Source organism: Ranitomeya variabilis, chromosome 4, assembly GCF_051348905.1.
Source record: "Ranitomeya variabilis isolate aRanVar5 chromosome 4, aRanVar5.hap1, whole genome shotgun sequence".
Classification (NCBI taxonomy): Eukaryota; Metazoa; Chordata; class Amphibia; order Anura; family Dendrobatidae; genus Ranitomeya; species Ranitomeya variabilis.
The window spans coordinates 559,032,405-559,046,833 of NC_135235.1; the positions used below are offsets into that span (position 1 = coordinate 559,032,405).

The 14,429-nt window shown below is 42.7% G+C and overlaps 1 protein-coding gene across 1 annotated transcript in view; it reads left to right on the plus strand.

Moving 5' to 3' along the window:
* LOC143768114 (uncharacterized) overlaps nucleotides 1-3,101 on the plus strand; it is a 34,005-nt gene extending 30,904 nt beyond the window's left edge. Inside the window, exons 2-4 of the mRNA XM_077256802.1 lie at nucleotides 2,018-2,219; nucleotides 2,526-2,611; nucleotides 2,709-3,101. Coding sequence (XP_077112917.1) covers nucleotides 2,606-2,611; nucleotides 2,709-3,101 — 399 coding nt within the window. The 5' untranslated portion in view covers nucleotides 2,018-2,219; nucleotides 2,526-2,605. The remainder of the gene's footprint in view (nucleotides 1-2,017; nucleotides 2,220-2,525; nucleotides 2,612-2,708) is intronic.
* Nucleotides 3,102-14,429: the final 11,328 nt, after the last annotated feature.

The window sequence follows — 14,429 nt, forward strand, 5'->3', positions numbered from 1 at the left end:
ATATGTAAATTAAATAACGTATACATTTTAGCTTTAAAAATTCCTTTTATTCTTTTCTGTGTAAAGCTGATGTGGAGTCAGCTTTTCTCAACTAAATAACAATGGTTGTATAATGGCTGAATTGGCCATTTGATAAAATGTACCCACTACCCAGTGGATATATTTTGTTTAATGAAACTGAGCCCTGTATCTAATCCCATCGTGTAATACACTACACTGGGCCCTGTATCTAATTCCATCATGTGATACACTACACTGGGCCCTGTATCTAATTCCATAGTGCGATGCACAACTTTGAGCCCTGTATCTAATCCCATCATGTAATACACTACACTGGGCCCTGTATCTAATTCCATCATGTGATACACTACACTGGGCCCTGTATCTAATCCCATCATGTGATACACAACACTGAGCCCTGTGTCTAATCCCATCATGTTATACACTATACTGGGCCCTGTATCTAATTCCATAGTGCGATGCACAACTTTGAGCCCTGTATCTAATCCCATCATGTGATACACTACACTGGGACCTGTATCTAATTCCATAATGTGATACACTACACTGGGCCCTGTATCTAATCCCATCGTGTGATACACAACACTGAGCCCTGTGTCTAATCCCGTCATGTGATACACTACACTGGGCCTTGTATCAAATCCCATCATGTGATACACTACACTGGACTCTGTATCTAATCCCATCATGTGATACACAACACTGAGCACTGTGTTTAATCCCATCATGTGATACACAACACTGAGCCTTGTATCTAATCCCATCATGTGATACACTACACTGGACTCTGTATCTAATCCTAGCGTGTGTTACACTCAGCGTATCTAACTCCAGTGTGTGATACAGTAAGCAGCGCAAATTAACAGCCGTCCTCAGTAACACTGTAGACAAGTCCGCATAACTCTGCAGTCACCAAAAATATGGCTCTGCACTATTATCCCAAACTTCAATCTCCCTTATCCTTTTGAAAACCCCCAGAAGGGGAGGCGAGGACTCGGAGTGACATCATACACATGTGAGCAGATCCCGCCCACTTTTACTGCAGTCATAATGTGAGCTGGCAGTACATTAGGATTTCAATGAAAATTTCAGCAGCAGCTCCCCCTAGTGTTTCAAAGTGGAAAATATCAAAACTTTTTAAATTATTTTTCATATTTTACTCCATTATATGACATACTCTGCAGAGAAAGAAATAACATCTTGTGCCTTTAATTTCTGTGTGTTCCATAACACTAGTCAGCAGCCAATAGGATCGCTGCATTTGAATTTGAAAAGAAAGCAAACTGTCAGTGATCCTCAGTCTGTTACAGGACAGTGAGCGGTGAAGATGGATGTCGGTGAGTGATCCCATCCCATCATCTGCTGTAACTGACACTGATTTATCTCATCTCCCTGAAGCTTCATTCTTGTTATCTGGAATCCGCTGATGATTTTATCATTTAACCTAAACTTAGAGAAGGAGAAATCTGCCACAACGGCTGTTGTCACCCGCCACTAGGGGGAGCTATCCCAATATTATATGTACTGGTGCACTGTACTCCCCCTAGTGGCTGCAGGAAAGCAGAAGTTTATCTTTAGGTTACACAGGATACTCTGCTGCCAGTATTATTTATTGAGGGACATTTTATGCCACGAATGTCAATGGGTTTAGTGTTCTGGCACTGTTACTGGGGGTTTGGCTTTATGCTCTGGTAATGAAGCCTACTTAGCTGTCATTGTTGAGGACGTACCTGTACTTATGGGCATGAAGAGCACAGAAATACCTGTATGCCATGTACCTTTATTTACAGGGCACCAGTACAATCCAGTGCACCATGTGTTGTATGTGGTGTTACCTGTACTGGGGTCTCTGCTATCAGGAGACTGTACAAGCACCAGTAATGTATGAGTGTAATGGGGTCCGATACCGGGGGGACGTTCACTATGAATATGTGTGGAAAGCTGCAGTGTTTGTGTCTTTAGCAGATCTGTGACTAAATCTTTTTTGGATTCACAGATTTTTCTATGGCTACTACAGAAGATATATACAGGATGGCATTGAGCCGCGGATCTCTGGGGGTCAGCAGCTTCATTATAACCGGACCCCTTATCCTATTCTCCACCCCTGAGGAGTGATAATTGGACACTGACCGGATTCTGTTTTCTTTAGGACTTCTACCTCCGCCAGGAATGTGTGTTCGGACCTGGATACTTCTCTTGTGAGATTATTTTATAAATAAAAGCATTTCCCACTGATTCTGAAAATATTGTGCCATTCCTTTAATCCAGCATTTGATAATCCAGAACATCTGTTATTCCAGCACAGAATTACAGCACAATGTAGATTGAGCAGAAAGTCAGAAAATCGTTTTCATTTGATCGTATGCTCTTCTATGCCCAGAATCATTCAGAATCTATCAGGTCACATTGATGTTGGGTTAAAGGGATTTTTCTGTAATTTTAATGATTTGATTCCTCTGCACATTGTGTGACTGATCCCATATCTGCTCGTGTTTTCTTTCCAGCTTATCCCAGCACAAAGGAGGAGCGAGAACAACAACTTCTGATCTACTGCACCAGATTCCTACCGTCACCAATCTTCAATATGGAGGTCAGTGATCATACCGCATATTATGTCGTCCATGTTCTGTCCATACATGTAAAGGAACATCTCATTAGACAACTGACTGAATCTTTTCTTTCCTTAGCGCCTCATGCCGACCAACCGAGAAGCTCAGAAGAAATATCTGCCATTTCCTCTGGATGAAGAAAAACCTGAGCCGACTTCAATGACACCAGAGGAGCCTGAAGAAGAGGAGATGGAGATGCCCAAGGATGCAATGAAATATCGGGAGTTAAAAGAGTTTGACGAAGATGAGGCAGAAGACACCAAAGAGGAAGAGGAAGAAGAAGATGAGAAGACATCAGAAGTGAAAAAAGAAGTGGTGCAGAAGAACAGCAACTTGTCAAGAAGAGTTCAGAAGCAGCCGACACGAAGACAGAAGATCCGCCAGCGGTCCATCCTCCATTATGTCAACACCAACCTCAGAGGAAGGAGAAATATCATCTGGACCATCCTCCTCAAACCAATGAGACGCTGATGGACGTCTGAAGCTGAGTAACATCAACAGCTTCAAATCTAATACTAATAAAAAGAATAGATATAAAATAGTAATTGTTAGATTAAAATATTAAAAATGTAGTAAAAACATTATAAAGACTTTCATAATATTAGAAATAATAGTATAGTGAATAATATTCTCATAAGAGCAGTAACTATAATATTAATTGTATAAAAATGATAGGAACATATAAATAACAGGTTTGATCCAGGGTTCAAGGACTGATCGCCTTTTCCCGGGGTCAAGAAGGAATTTTCCCCCTGAGACACGAATTGGCTGAATGTTTCCAGGGGTTTTTGCCTTCTTCTGGATCAACACCTTTAGGAATAAGGACTTAGGTATTAGTAAGATTATAGTAGAATTAGCACTAGTGGAATAGTAATATAATATAGTATAAAGTGTAATATTAGTGATCATAAAACAGTAATAATTTCTCTAGTAAAGTAATAATAACATTATACTATAATATAAATTAAATATTAATAATAATAACTTTTAATAGGTTTTAGGGATTTGATCCAGGGTTCTAGGACTGATTGCCTTTTCCCGGGGTCAAGAAGGAATTTTTCCCCCTGAGACACCAATTGGCCGAATGTGTCCGGTGGTTTTTGCCTTCTTCTGGATCAACATCTTTAGGAATCAAGATTTAATTTATAGTTTTAGTAAAATAGCAATAGAAATGTTAGCAATATGATAATAATAAAATAGTTATATCTAGAATAAAATATTTTTAACAGTAGAATATTAATAACAGCAAATTAAATATAAAATAAATAATAATAATAATAATAATAAAACAGCATCTAGGGTAATGATTATAATGATTAGTACACAATAGTTATTAGGGGATTTGATCCAGGGTTCTAGGACTGATCGCCTTTTCTCGGGGTCAAGAAGGAATTTTTCCCCTGTGGCATGAATTGGCCGAAAGTGTCTAGGGTTTTTTTGCCTTCTTCTGGATCAATAGCATTGGGAATAGGGGTCTAATTAATAGCAAACAGAGAAATCATAGAAACATTAGTAACAATAGTCATAGTATTAGTAATAGTAAGTTAAAAAATAGATATAAATATTTTTAGTAAATAGTGGTAGTAATAAAATAGCTATATAAATTATAATAGTATAGCATTATTAGAAATAGAATAATAATATCATAGTACATTATTAGACATCAGCAGGTTTGATCCAGGGTTTTAAGACTGATCGCTTTTTCCCAGGGTCAAGAAGGAATTTTTCCCCTTGACACAAATTGGCTGAATGTGTCCAGGGGTTTTTGCCTTCTTCTGGATCAACAGCTTTAATTCTAGGGATCCCATAGTACTAGAATAATAATAGCAATAATAAGTATAATAATAGTGTAATAGTAATGAAAGGATTGCAATGATAAACAGAATAGTATAAACACAATAAATAGGTTAGTCTGTTAGTGTAGGGCCCCATCTGATGAGGTCGCCTTGTCGTTGGCAGATGGGCTTGCACAATTTGATTTGATTAAAATGTGCACTAAGAACCTCAAATGTTTAAGTATAGAAAATAAGGAAGTAATAAAACACGCAATATTTTAAATATAACTTCGTGTCGTCTCCTTTATTTTTCTGTAATAAAGAAAAGCAGAAAATTCAACACATTTGGAAACATTTGTACATTTGTATCTCTGTGTTGCAATCGCGTAAGGTTAAAATTGCAACATAACACCATAAGAAATTGTAATATTCTATCAATGAGGCACACAATATAATTGTCATCTAACACATGCCACCATGTAACCATAGCAAATAAAATATATTACTGGTGGCCAATCAACCAGTAATTTTGGGATATGGAAATGAATAATGAAATTGCACTCAGCTGCATATATTCTTATAGGCAGTGGGAAGCAGAGTACATTTCCTACAGGATCAGCTACATGCAAACCGATTGGTGGATATTAGTGTTGAGCATTCCGATACCGCAAGTATCGGGTATCGGCCGATACTTGCGGGTATCGGAATTCCGATACCGAGATCCGATACTTTTGTGGTATCGGGTATCAGTATCGAAACAACATTAATGTGTAAAATTAAGAATTAAAATAAAAAATATTGCTATACTCACCTCTCCGACGCAGCCTGGACCTCCGCGAGGGAACCGGCAGCGTTGTTTGCTTAAAATTCGCGCGTTTACTTCCTTACTTGAAGTCCCGGCTTGTGACTGGTCGCGTGCCGCCCATGTGGCCGCGACGCGACCAATCACAGCAAGCCGTGACGTAATTTTAGGTCCTTCAGGATTTTAAAATTACGTTCTGGCTTGTGATTGGTCGCGACGCGATGCGACCAATCACAAGCCGGGACGTCACGGGAGGCAGGACAAGCGCGCATTTTAAAATGCGCGCGTGTCCAGCCTCCCGTGACGTCACGGCTTGTGATTGGTCGCGTCGCCCATGTGACCGCGACGCGACCAATCACAAGCCAGAACGTAATTTTAAAATCCTGAAGGACCTAAAATTACGTCACGGCTTGCTGTGATTGGTCGCGTCGCGGCCACATGGGCGGCACGCGACCAATCACAAGCCGGGACTTCAAGTAAGGAAGTAAACGCGCGAATTTTAAGCAAACAACGCTGCCGGTTCCCTCGCTGAGGTCCAGGCTGCGTCGGAGAGGTGAGTATAGCAATATTTTTTATTTTAATTCTTTATTTTACACATTAATATGGTTCCCAGGGCCTGAAGGAGAGTTTCCTCTCCTTCAGACCCTGGGAACCATCAGGATACCGTCCGATACATGAGTCCCATTGACTTGTATTGGTATCGGTATCGGATTAGATCCGATACTTTGCCGGTATCGGCCGATACTTTCCGATACCGATACTTTCAAGTATCGGACGGTATCGCTCAACACTAGTGGATATTTAATACCCTCTTTATACTGGGTGACCATCACACTTCCATACGCACAGTATAGAGGTGATGTGATTCGTTTAGCAGGACCCGGTCCATCAGTCATGTCAGCAGTCTGTGGTTGGAAGGACAGAAGTCATGAGAACTTGATTACATGTGGGGATTCCTGTATTATACTCATCCTAGCCTGTACCATGCGGTGCTGGCAGTCTCTGTCAATTCTGTTTTTTTCTATCCGAGGTGGTCCATCAGACATCCACAGTTTTAGAAATAGGACCCTTTCGACTTCAGGTCTGGAATTACCATACCATTTATAAATTGATGAAAAGAAGAAGACTTCATACCATCTTATTTTATTTTGGGATTTTTTATGTAAAGACTTTGTGCATTTTTTATTTTTATTTATTATTTTTTCAATACTTTTCTCATCTAGGATAAGTATTCAACTTTTTTCACTCGTTCACATTGTACTTTTGGTATATTAATAAGGTCTTATGATATATGTTTTTTTGTATTATGTACATTCTTTCCCACATGTATTATCTTTTTAAAACAAATTTTTGTTTTTGTCTCGTAGACAATAAGTAGCTTAATACAATTTCACTCTTATAATGGGATTAAGATGTAATAATTATTTCCAATGTATTTTGTTTTGTTTATGCACTTTATGTTAGTATGTTCATCCATTTTCCTATATGATGCCTAATGTGATTTTTCTCTTCTTTATTATTTATTGCCATATACAGCTCTGGCAAAAATTAAGAGAACACCACATCAAAACCCTGTCATGGGCAGCCCAATCTCCAGACCTGAACCCCATTGAAAACCTCTGGAATGTAATCAGGAGGATGATGGATAGTCACAAGCCATCAAACAAAGAAGAACTGCTTAAGCAGTGTGAAAGACTGGTGGAAAGCATGCCAAGGCGCATGAAAGCTGTGACAAAAAATTTTTGAACTCTTCATCATGAGTTAAAACATTAGTATTGTTGTTTATAAATTATTATGAACTTGTTTTCCTTGCATTATTTGAGGTCTGAAAGCACTGTTTTTTTTTTGTAATTTTGACCATTTCTCCTTTAAAGAAAAAAATACAAAATGTATTGCTTGGAAATTCGGAGTCATATTGTCAGTAGTTTATAGAATAAAATACAAATTTACATTTTACTCAAAAATATACCTATAAAGAGAAAAATCAGACAAACTGAACATTCTGCAGTGGTCTCTTAATTTTTGCCAGAGCTGTGTGTCAGTCGCCCTTTCATTATTTATTTGTCAGTCTGTGGAGTCTTGATACCTCTTTTCCTTAGTTTTTTTTCTATTTCCTTCAACAAGTTGGCATTTCTATTACATACCTTTTCCAAAATGGTCGCATACTCTGCACTTCGGATTTATGGCGGCTTGTCTGCGTACGTGCATTGTTTTGCTGATAGCAAATACGTACACTCCAAAATGGCCACGGCCAGTGCACTTCTCAAAAAAGGCGACTGTCATGCGCATGCGCACTGCACCCAATGTCTCTGCATTGCCGAGGGCCTCTTAATTACCGGCCTGTGTTAATGAAGTCGTGGAGGCATTTCCTCCACACACGTCAGAGCTGAGTGCCGAAATGCAATGCAGGTGAGACCCAGAGACATGCGCAACAGGCGATTCACTACATTATCTAAAAGTATGGTTTATAAAACTGTGATGAGATAAGATGAGACACACTCCCCTTGATAAAGCACATCCGCAAAATGCGCGTTGGGGGATTCGTGGTATCGTGGACGGGCATTTTACACCATACTATGGGTAAGTTATAAATTATATATTCCCTTTGACTGTTTCTATGGCTATTCTACTTTGACCAGTATGGTCTGTACTATATGCACTTTACTGTTAGCCAGACATTCCGGGTCTTCTTTTTTAGACCTACTTAGGGCTTTATTATTTAGCTATCTCATGGCCAGTTACTAATCAAACCTTACCACTTATTGTACTTGAGTGCTACCCTTCTTTTTATTGTCTCCTCATACATGTCTCATTCAGCTCTTGATTCACATTTTTGATACTAGATGTATTTAATTTTTAATATTGATAATAAAGATTATATTTTTATATAATTTTTTTCAGTGGTGTGTTTTGGGTATTTTATATCCATTGTGGTAGGATGTAAGGAAAGCTGACTCCAAACTGAACAAACCCTTTAATTCTAAAGCATCGGTTCTGAGAGCCCTGGGATGAATTGTTCCATCATGGCTTCACTAAAGGTACCGTCACACTAAGCGACGCTGCAGCGATACAGACAACAATGCCGATCGCTGCAGCATCGCTGTTTGGTCGCTGGAGAGCTGTCACACAGACCGCTCTCCAGCGACCAACGATGCCGAGGTCCCTGGGCAGGGCCGCGCTTAGTAACCCGATGTTTACCCTGGTTACCAGTGTTAAATGTAAAAAAACAAACAGTACATACTTACATTCGCGTCCCCCGGCGTCCGCTTCCTGCACTGACTGAGCGCCAGCCCTAACAGCAGAGCGGTGACGTCACCGCTGTGCTGTGCTTTCACTTTCTGGCCGGTGCTCAGTCAGTGCAGGAAGCGGACGGCGGGGGACGCGAATGTGAATATGTACTGTTTGTTTTTCTACATTTTACACTGGTAACCAGGGTAAACATCGGGTTACTAAGCGCGGCCCTGCGCTTAGTAACCCGATATTTACCCTGGTTACCACTGTAAAACATCGCTGGTATCGTTGCTTTTGCTGTCAAACACAACGATACACGGCGATCTGACGACCAAATAAAGTTCTGAACTTTAATCAACGACCAGCGATATCACAGCAGGATCCTGATCGCTGCTGCCTGTCAAACACAACGATATCGCTATCCAGGACGCTGCAACGTCACGGATCGCTAGCGATATCGTTTAGTGTGACGGTACCTTAAGACGCAAAAAGCTATTCAAGATTCAAGAGTCTGGATTTGTGTAGGTTGGGAGTCGTGCATGACAGTTTTCTTGGCCGTTGTCTATAAATATCCATCCTTATCATGTGCACATTAACTAACCAGTAGGTCAGGTGTCACATGTGGCTCTTAGGCTTTCAGTACTTGGCTCCCTACTGTTGACACCTGTAGATATCATTGTGCTCTAGTGGCACCACAGAGATTGCACCCTTACCAAAACTTGGTTCTAAGTTAAAAGCATGTCAGTAGAAGGCAAATCCGAGGTCTGTCCTGGTGCAGCACATGGTGTCATTTTGGAGCCAAGTCTAACCCCACCATCAGGGGCTATAGCGAAGAGTTAGCCCCTTCTTGGACCACTGCACTGTGGTTCCACTACCACTCCAATTACAAAATCTTTGTATGTGTGCATGTAATATAATGTTCAGCTGCACTTCTCAGTGACGTTACTGCTCTGCAGGTTCTCTGGGTCATGCTGTGCTCTGTATGACCCGGAAGTCACTTAAACAATGTAACCTTGTTAAGCATTAGAACGAGGTCCCATATGCTTTCATTGTAAAAGAGACTTCCAGCTCACGCATAGTGAATAGCAGAGACTCATGGTGCAGGATCATGGGGCAGGATGGAGACAGATGGTGCAGAAAGGGGCAGGAACATGGGGCAGGATGGAGACACATGCTGCAGTATAATGGGGCAGGATGGATAAGATGGAGGCACATGGTGCAGGATCATGGGGCAGATGGGGCAGGATCATGGGATAGATGAGGCAGGATCATGGGACAAATGAGGCAGGTTCATGGGACAGATGGGGCAGGATCATGGGACAGATGGGGCAGGATGGAGACAGATGGGGCAGGATGGGGAGATCATATGGGGCTGGATGGGACGTCACATGGGGCAAAATGGATACTCATGAGGGTAGGATGGGAGAACATTTGGGACCAGGATGGGGGAACATATGGCTGGAGCCAAGAATGAGACACAAGGGGGCCAGAATGGGGGATATTATTACTGTAGGGGATAATTAAGGGATATTATTACTGCAGTGATGTATTTTATTTTTTGAGGATACTGTTTTCAAAGGGGGGTGGGGTGTTGGTACTGTGCAGAGTGACACTATGTTTTTTTTCTTCATCTAGTGTAGTGTAGAAGTTGGGAAAAAACTAAGTAATGTGCTTTGCAAGCGGTGCTCTAGATAATTGTGTTATTTCCTGCAGAGATGAATCCAGGCTGGAAGAACTGAAAGTGGTCTTTGTTGAATGAAGATGAAAAGTGAAGATGAAGGACTTCACCTAGAGATATCACTAGTGAGTCAGTGTATTACATGTACACGCACACTATACACTGTATATTATATACAGAGCTCTTGTGTAAAATGTCACCGATGATCACTGTATTACCTGTACACTGACACTATACACAGGACTCCAGGGTATAATGTCACCAGGGATCCCTGTATTACCTATACACTGACACTATAGAGCTCCTGTGTACAATGTCACCAGTGATCACTGTATTACCTGTACACTGACACTGTATACAGAGCTCCTGTGTATAATGTCACTGGTGATCACTGTGTTACCTGTACACTATATACAGCACTCGTGTGTATAATGTCATTGGTTATCACTGTATTACCTGTACTCGGACACTTTATGCTAAGTACAGATCTCCTATGCATAATGGCACTTATGGTGATACTGGTATTGTGTTTCTTTTATTAATGATCAGTATTGTAGCATTCGGTCACTAAGTGGTGGTAATATGTGATCTGGTCATGGTGTGTCAGTATTTGTTCCTTGCATGTGGTATTACTAGGTCACTGTGGTGGTAATATGTGATCTGGTCATGTTGTGGCTGTATTTGTTCCTTCTATTTGGTTACTGTGGTGGTAATATGGTGTCTGGTCATGGTGTGGTTGTATGTTTTCATTGTATGTAATACTATTGGTCATTTTAAAAATTAAAAAATAAATGAAAATATACCTAAAGAGCATTAGATATTTTAAAAATGTTTACTAAGTTACAGTAGAGTAGGGCCCGGCCAAAAGAGCCTATGTTGTTGTGGTGGTAGATTAAAAAATCTTTTGGTTAAAACTAAAGCTGCAGCTATGTATGTGATCTGGTGATGGGAACTGTTAATGTGCGCTTGGTGAGGATGTGATGCAGAAGTGGCGTTTTTCCAAGAGAGGGCTGTGGAACTGTGGACAATTTGAGGGGTGGAGGCAGGGCTGGGGTGGAGCCTGGGTGGAGCCTCAAGGAGCCCCAAACATTTTGCCAATATGGGGCCCTGAATTTCCTGGTGGCAACCCTGACAGGAGGGGAGCTGTGGTGGCAGGAGGGCAGCACACTGGTGACAGGAGGAGAGCAGTGGTGACAGAAGGGGAGCAGTGGTGTCAGGAGGAGATCAGTGGTGTCAAGAGGAGATCAGGGGTAACAGGAGGTAAGCAGTGGTGATAGGAGGTGAGCAGTGGTGACAGGAGGTGAGCACTGGTGACAGAAGGTGAGCAGTGGTGAGCAGTAGTGACAGGAGGGGAGCAATAGTGACAGAAAGGAGAGATGTGATATGATCAGGAGTGCCGTATTGACAGTAGAAGAGCAGTGGTGACATGATGAGAGCAGAGGTGACAGGAGCGGAGCAATGGTTTCAGCAGTAGTGCAATGGTGACAGGAAGGGAGCAGTGGTGACCGGAAGGGATCAATGTTGACAAAAGGAGAGCATTGGTGACAGAAGGGGAGCAATGGTGGCAGGAAGGAAGCAGTAGGTACTGGAGGGAAGCAATGGTGGCAGGAGGATAGCAATGGTGACAGGAGAAGAGCAGTGGTGACAGGACTGAAGCACTGGTGTTAGGAGGGGAGCAATGGTGAGAGGAGGAGAGTAATGATGACAGGAGGGGAGGAGTGGTGTCAGGAAGGGAGCTTTGGTGACAGGAAGGAGAGCAGTGGTGACAGGAAGGAAGCAGTTGGTACTGGAGGGAAGCAATGGTGGCAGGAGGATACCAATGGTGACAGGAGAAGAGCAGTGGTGACAGGACTGAAGCACTGGTGTTAGGAGGGGAGCAATGGTGAGAGGAGGAGAGTAATGATGACAGGAGGGGAGGAGTGGTGTCAGGAAGGGAGCTTTGGTGACAGGAGTGGAGCAATGATGACAGGAGAGGAGCGATGTTGTAGGAAGGGGAGCAACGGTGACAAGAGGGGAGCAGTGGTGACAGAAGGGGAGCAGTAGTGACAGGTGGAGACTGAGAGCAATGGTGACATCAGGAGGGGAGCAGTGATGACAGTGACAGGATGGGAGGAGTGATGTCAGGAGGGGAGCAATAATGACAGGAAGAGAGCAATGGTGACAGGATGGGGAGCAGTGGTGCATACCTCCCAACTTTTGAAGAAGGCAAAGAGGGCCAATGGTAGCAGCGCGCGCAGCGTGTCTCGGCATTTTTTAGGTCACGCCCCTGACCACACCCATTTCACAACTAGTAACAGTCATATCCACTCCCCAAGCACACCCATTTAGCACTGCTGATCACACTGTTTCATAAGCAATACTTATAAACAGAAAAAAATATGGCCACACAGTGCTCCATACTGTATAATGGCCACACATGATGCTCCATACTGTATAATGGCCCCACATGATGCTCAATACTGTATAATGGCCACACATGATACTCCATACTGTATAATGGCCACACATGATGCTCAATACTGTATAATGGCCACACATGATGCTCAATACTGTATAATGGCCACACATGATGCTCCATTCTGTATAATGGCCCCACATTATGTTCAATACTGTATAATGGCCACACATGATGCTCCATACTGTATAATGGCCACACATGATGCTGCATACAGTATAATGGCCACACATGATGCTCAATACTGTATAATGGCCACACATGATGCTCAGTACTGTATAATGGCCACACATGATGCTCAATACTGTATAATGGCCACAAAGTGCTCCATACCGTATAATGGCCCCAAATGATGCTCAATGCTGTAAAAAGGCCCTACATGATGCTGTGTACAGTATAATAGCCCCCACATGATGCTCAATACTGTATAATGGCCCCACATGACGATGCCAGTGTGCAGTCGGGGCTGTAGATGTGTTCCAGCAGCTCTGCTTACAATGCAGGCAAAAATTTCACCACCAGTCGCTGTCCACACTGCTGCCTCACAGATCCTGCACATTGCAATGTAGCCCAGCTCTGCGAACTCTGCATGCGCTCAGACAACATCACTATCTACAGGCTCCACTCCATAACTGCTGTAGTATATAAAGGATCCATATATATATACTGTGCCTGTAACTAACAGGCTGCACTGGATTGCTCTATCTGCTGCCACTACTCCTGGTTATAATGCCTTGTACTGTAAGCACAGCAGAGCCAGCTGCATGTACAGTATGTGGGTAGTGCAAGACACACACACACATACACACACACACGTACCTCAGAATGTCCTCTCTCCCTCTCTGAACCACCGGAGAAGAAGATATGGAGGGGCATGGCCTAACACAAGTGGGCGTGTCAGCTGCTTCTCCTGCTGGCTGTGCTGGAGAAGCAGAGTCCCGTGTGGGACTGCGGGGCACAGCCTCAAAATCGGGACAGTCCCGCAGTACCAGGGACGGTTGGGAGCTGTGTGTCAGGAGGAAAGCAGTGCTGTCAAGAGGGAAGCAGTGGTGACAAGTGGTGATCAATGGTGAAAGGTGACAAACGTGAAAGGAGAGCAGTGGTGACAAAAAGGAAGCAGTGATGACAGGAGGGAAGCAATAGTTACAGGTGAAGAGCAATGGTGACAGGAAGGGAGCAGTGGTGAAGGGAAGGGAGCAGTCATGACAGGAGGGACGCAACGGTGAGAGGAGGGGAGGAACAGAGAGGAGGGGAGGAACGGTGAGAGGAGGGGAGGAACAGAGAGGAGGGGCAACAGTGACAGGAAGGGGAGCAGTGGTGATACGAGGGGAGCAATGGTGGCAGGAGGGGAGCAGTGGTGATAGGAGGGGAACAGTGGTGACAGATGAAGAGCAGAGAGCAGAGGTGTCAGGAGGGCAGCAATGGTGACAGGTGGAACACAGTGGTGACAGGAGGAGCAGTGATTACAGGAGCAGACATGACAGCATTTATATAATAACAATCATGCCAGGAGCATCATTGCCAGCAAGAAATAATCTTTTTGTAGACTGGCACATTATTTTTTAAAATTTATAAGGCTTGATAACATGTATACTGCTGAACGTTTGAGTGATATACTTAGACTTGTGTTCCTTGTAGCTTTCCAAATCCCCGGTGGAAATCTAAAAAAAATCATTTCTTGCAACTGTCATATATTTGCTAATTAAACGTCTTCATGCAGAAAATCTGGAAAGATTTGGAAGATTTTTTATAAAGCTTACAGAGGTGATAATCTTGTTTGAGGACTCGACTTCGCCACCCAGGGCTGTGTAAGGAATACTGAGGCTATCTGACAAGCCTGAACTTTGTGCACTTTCAA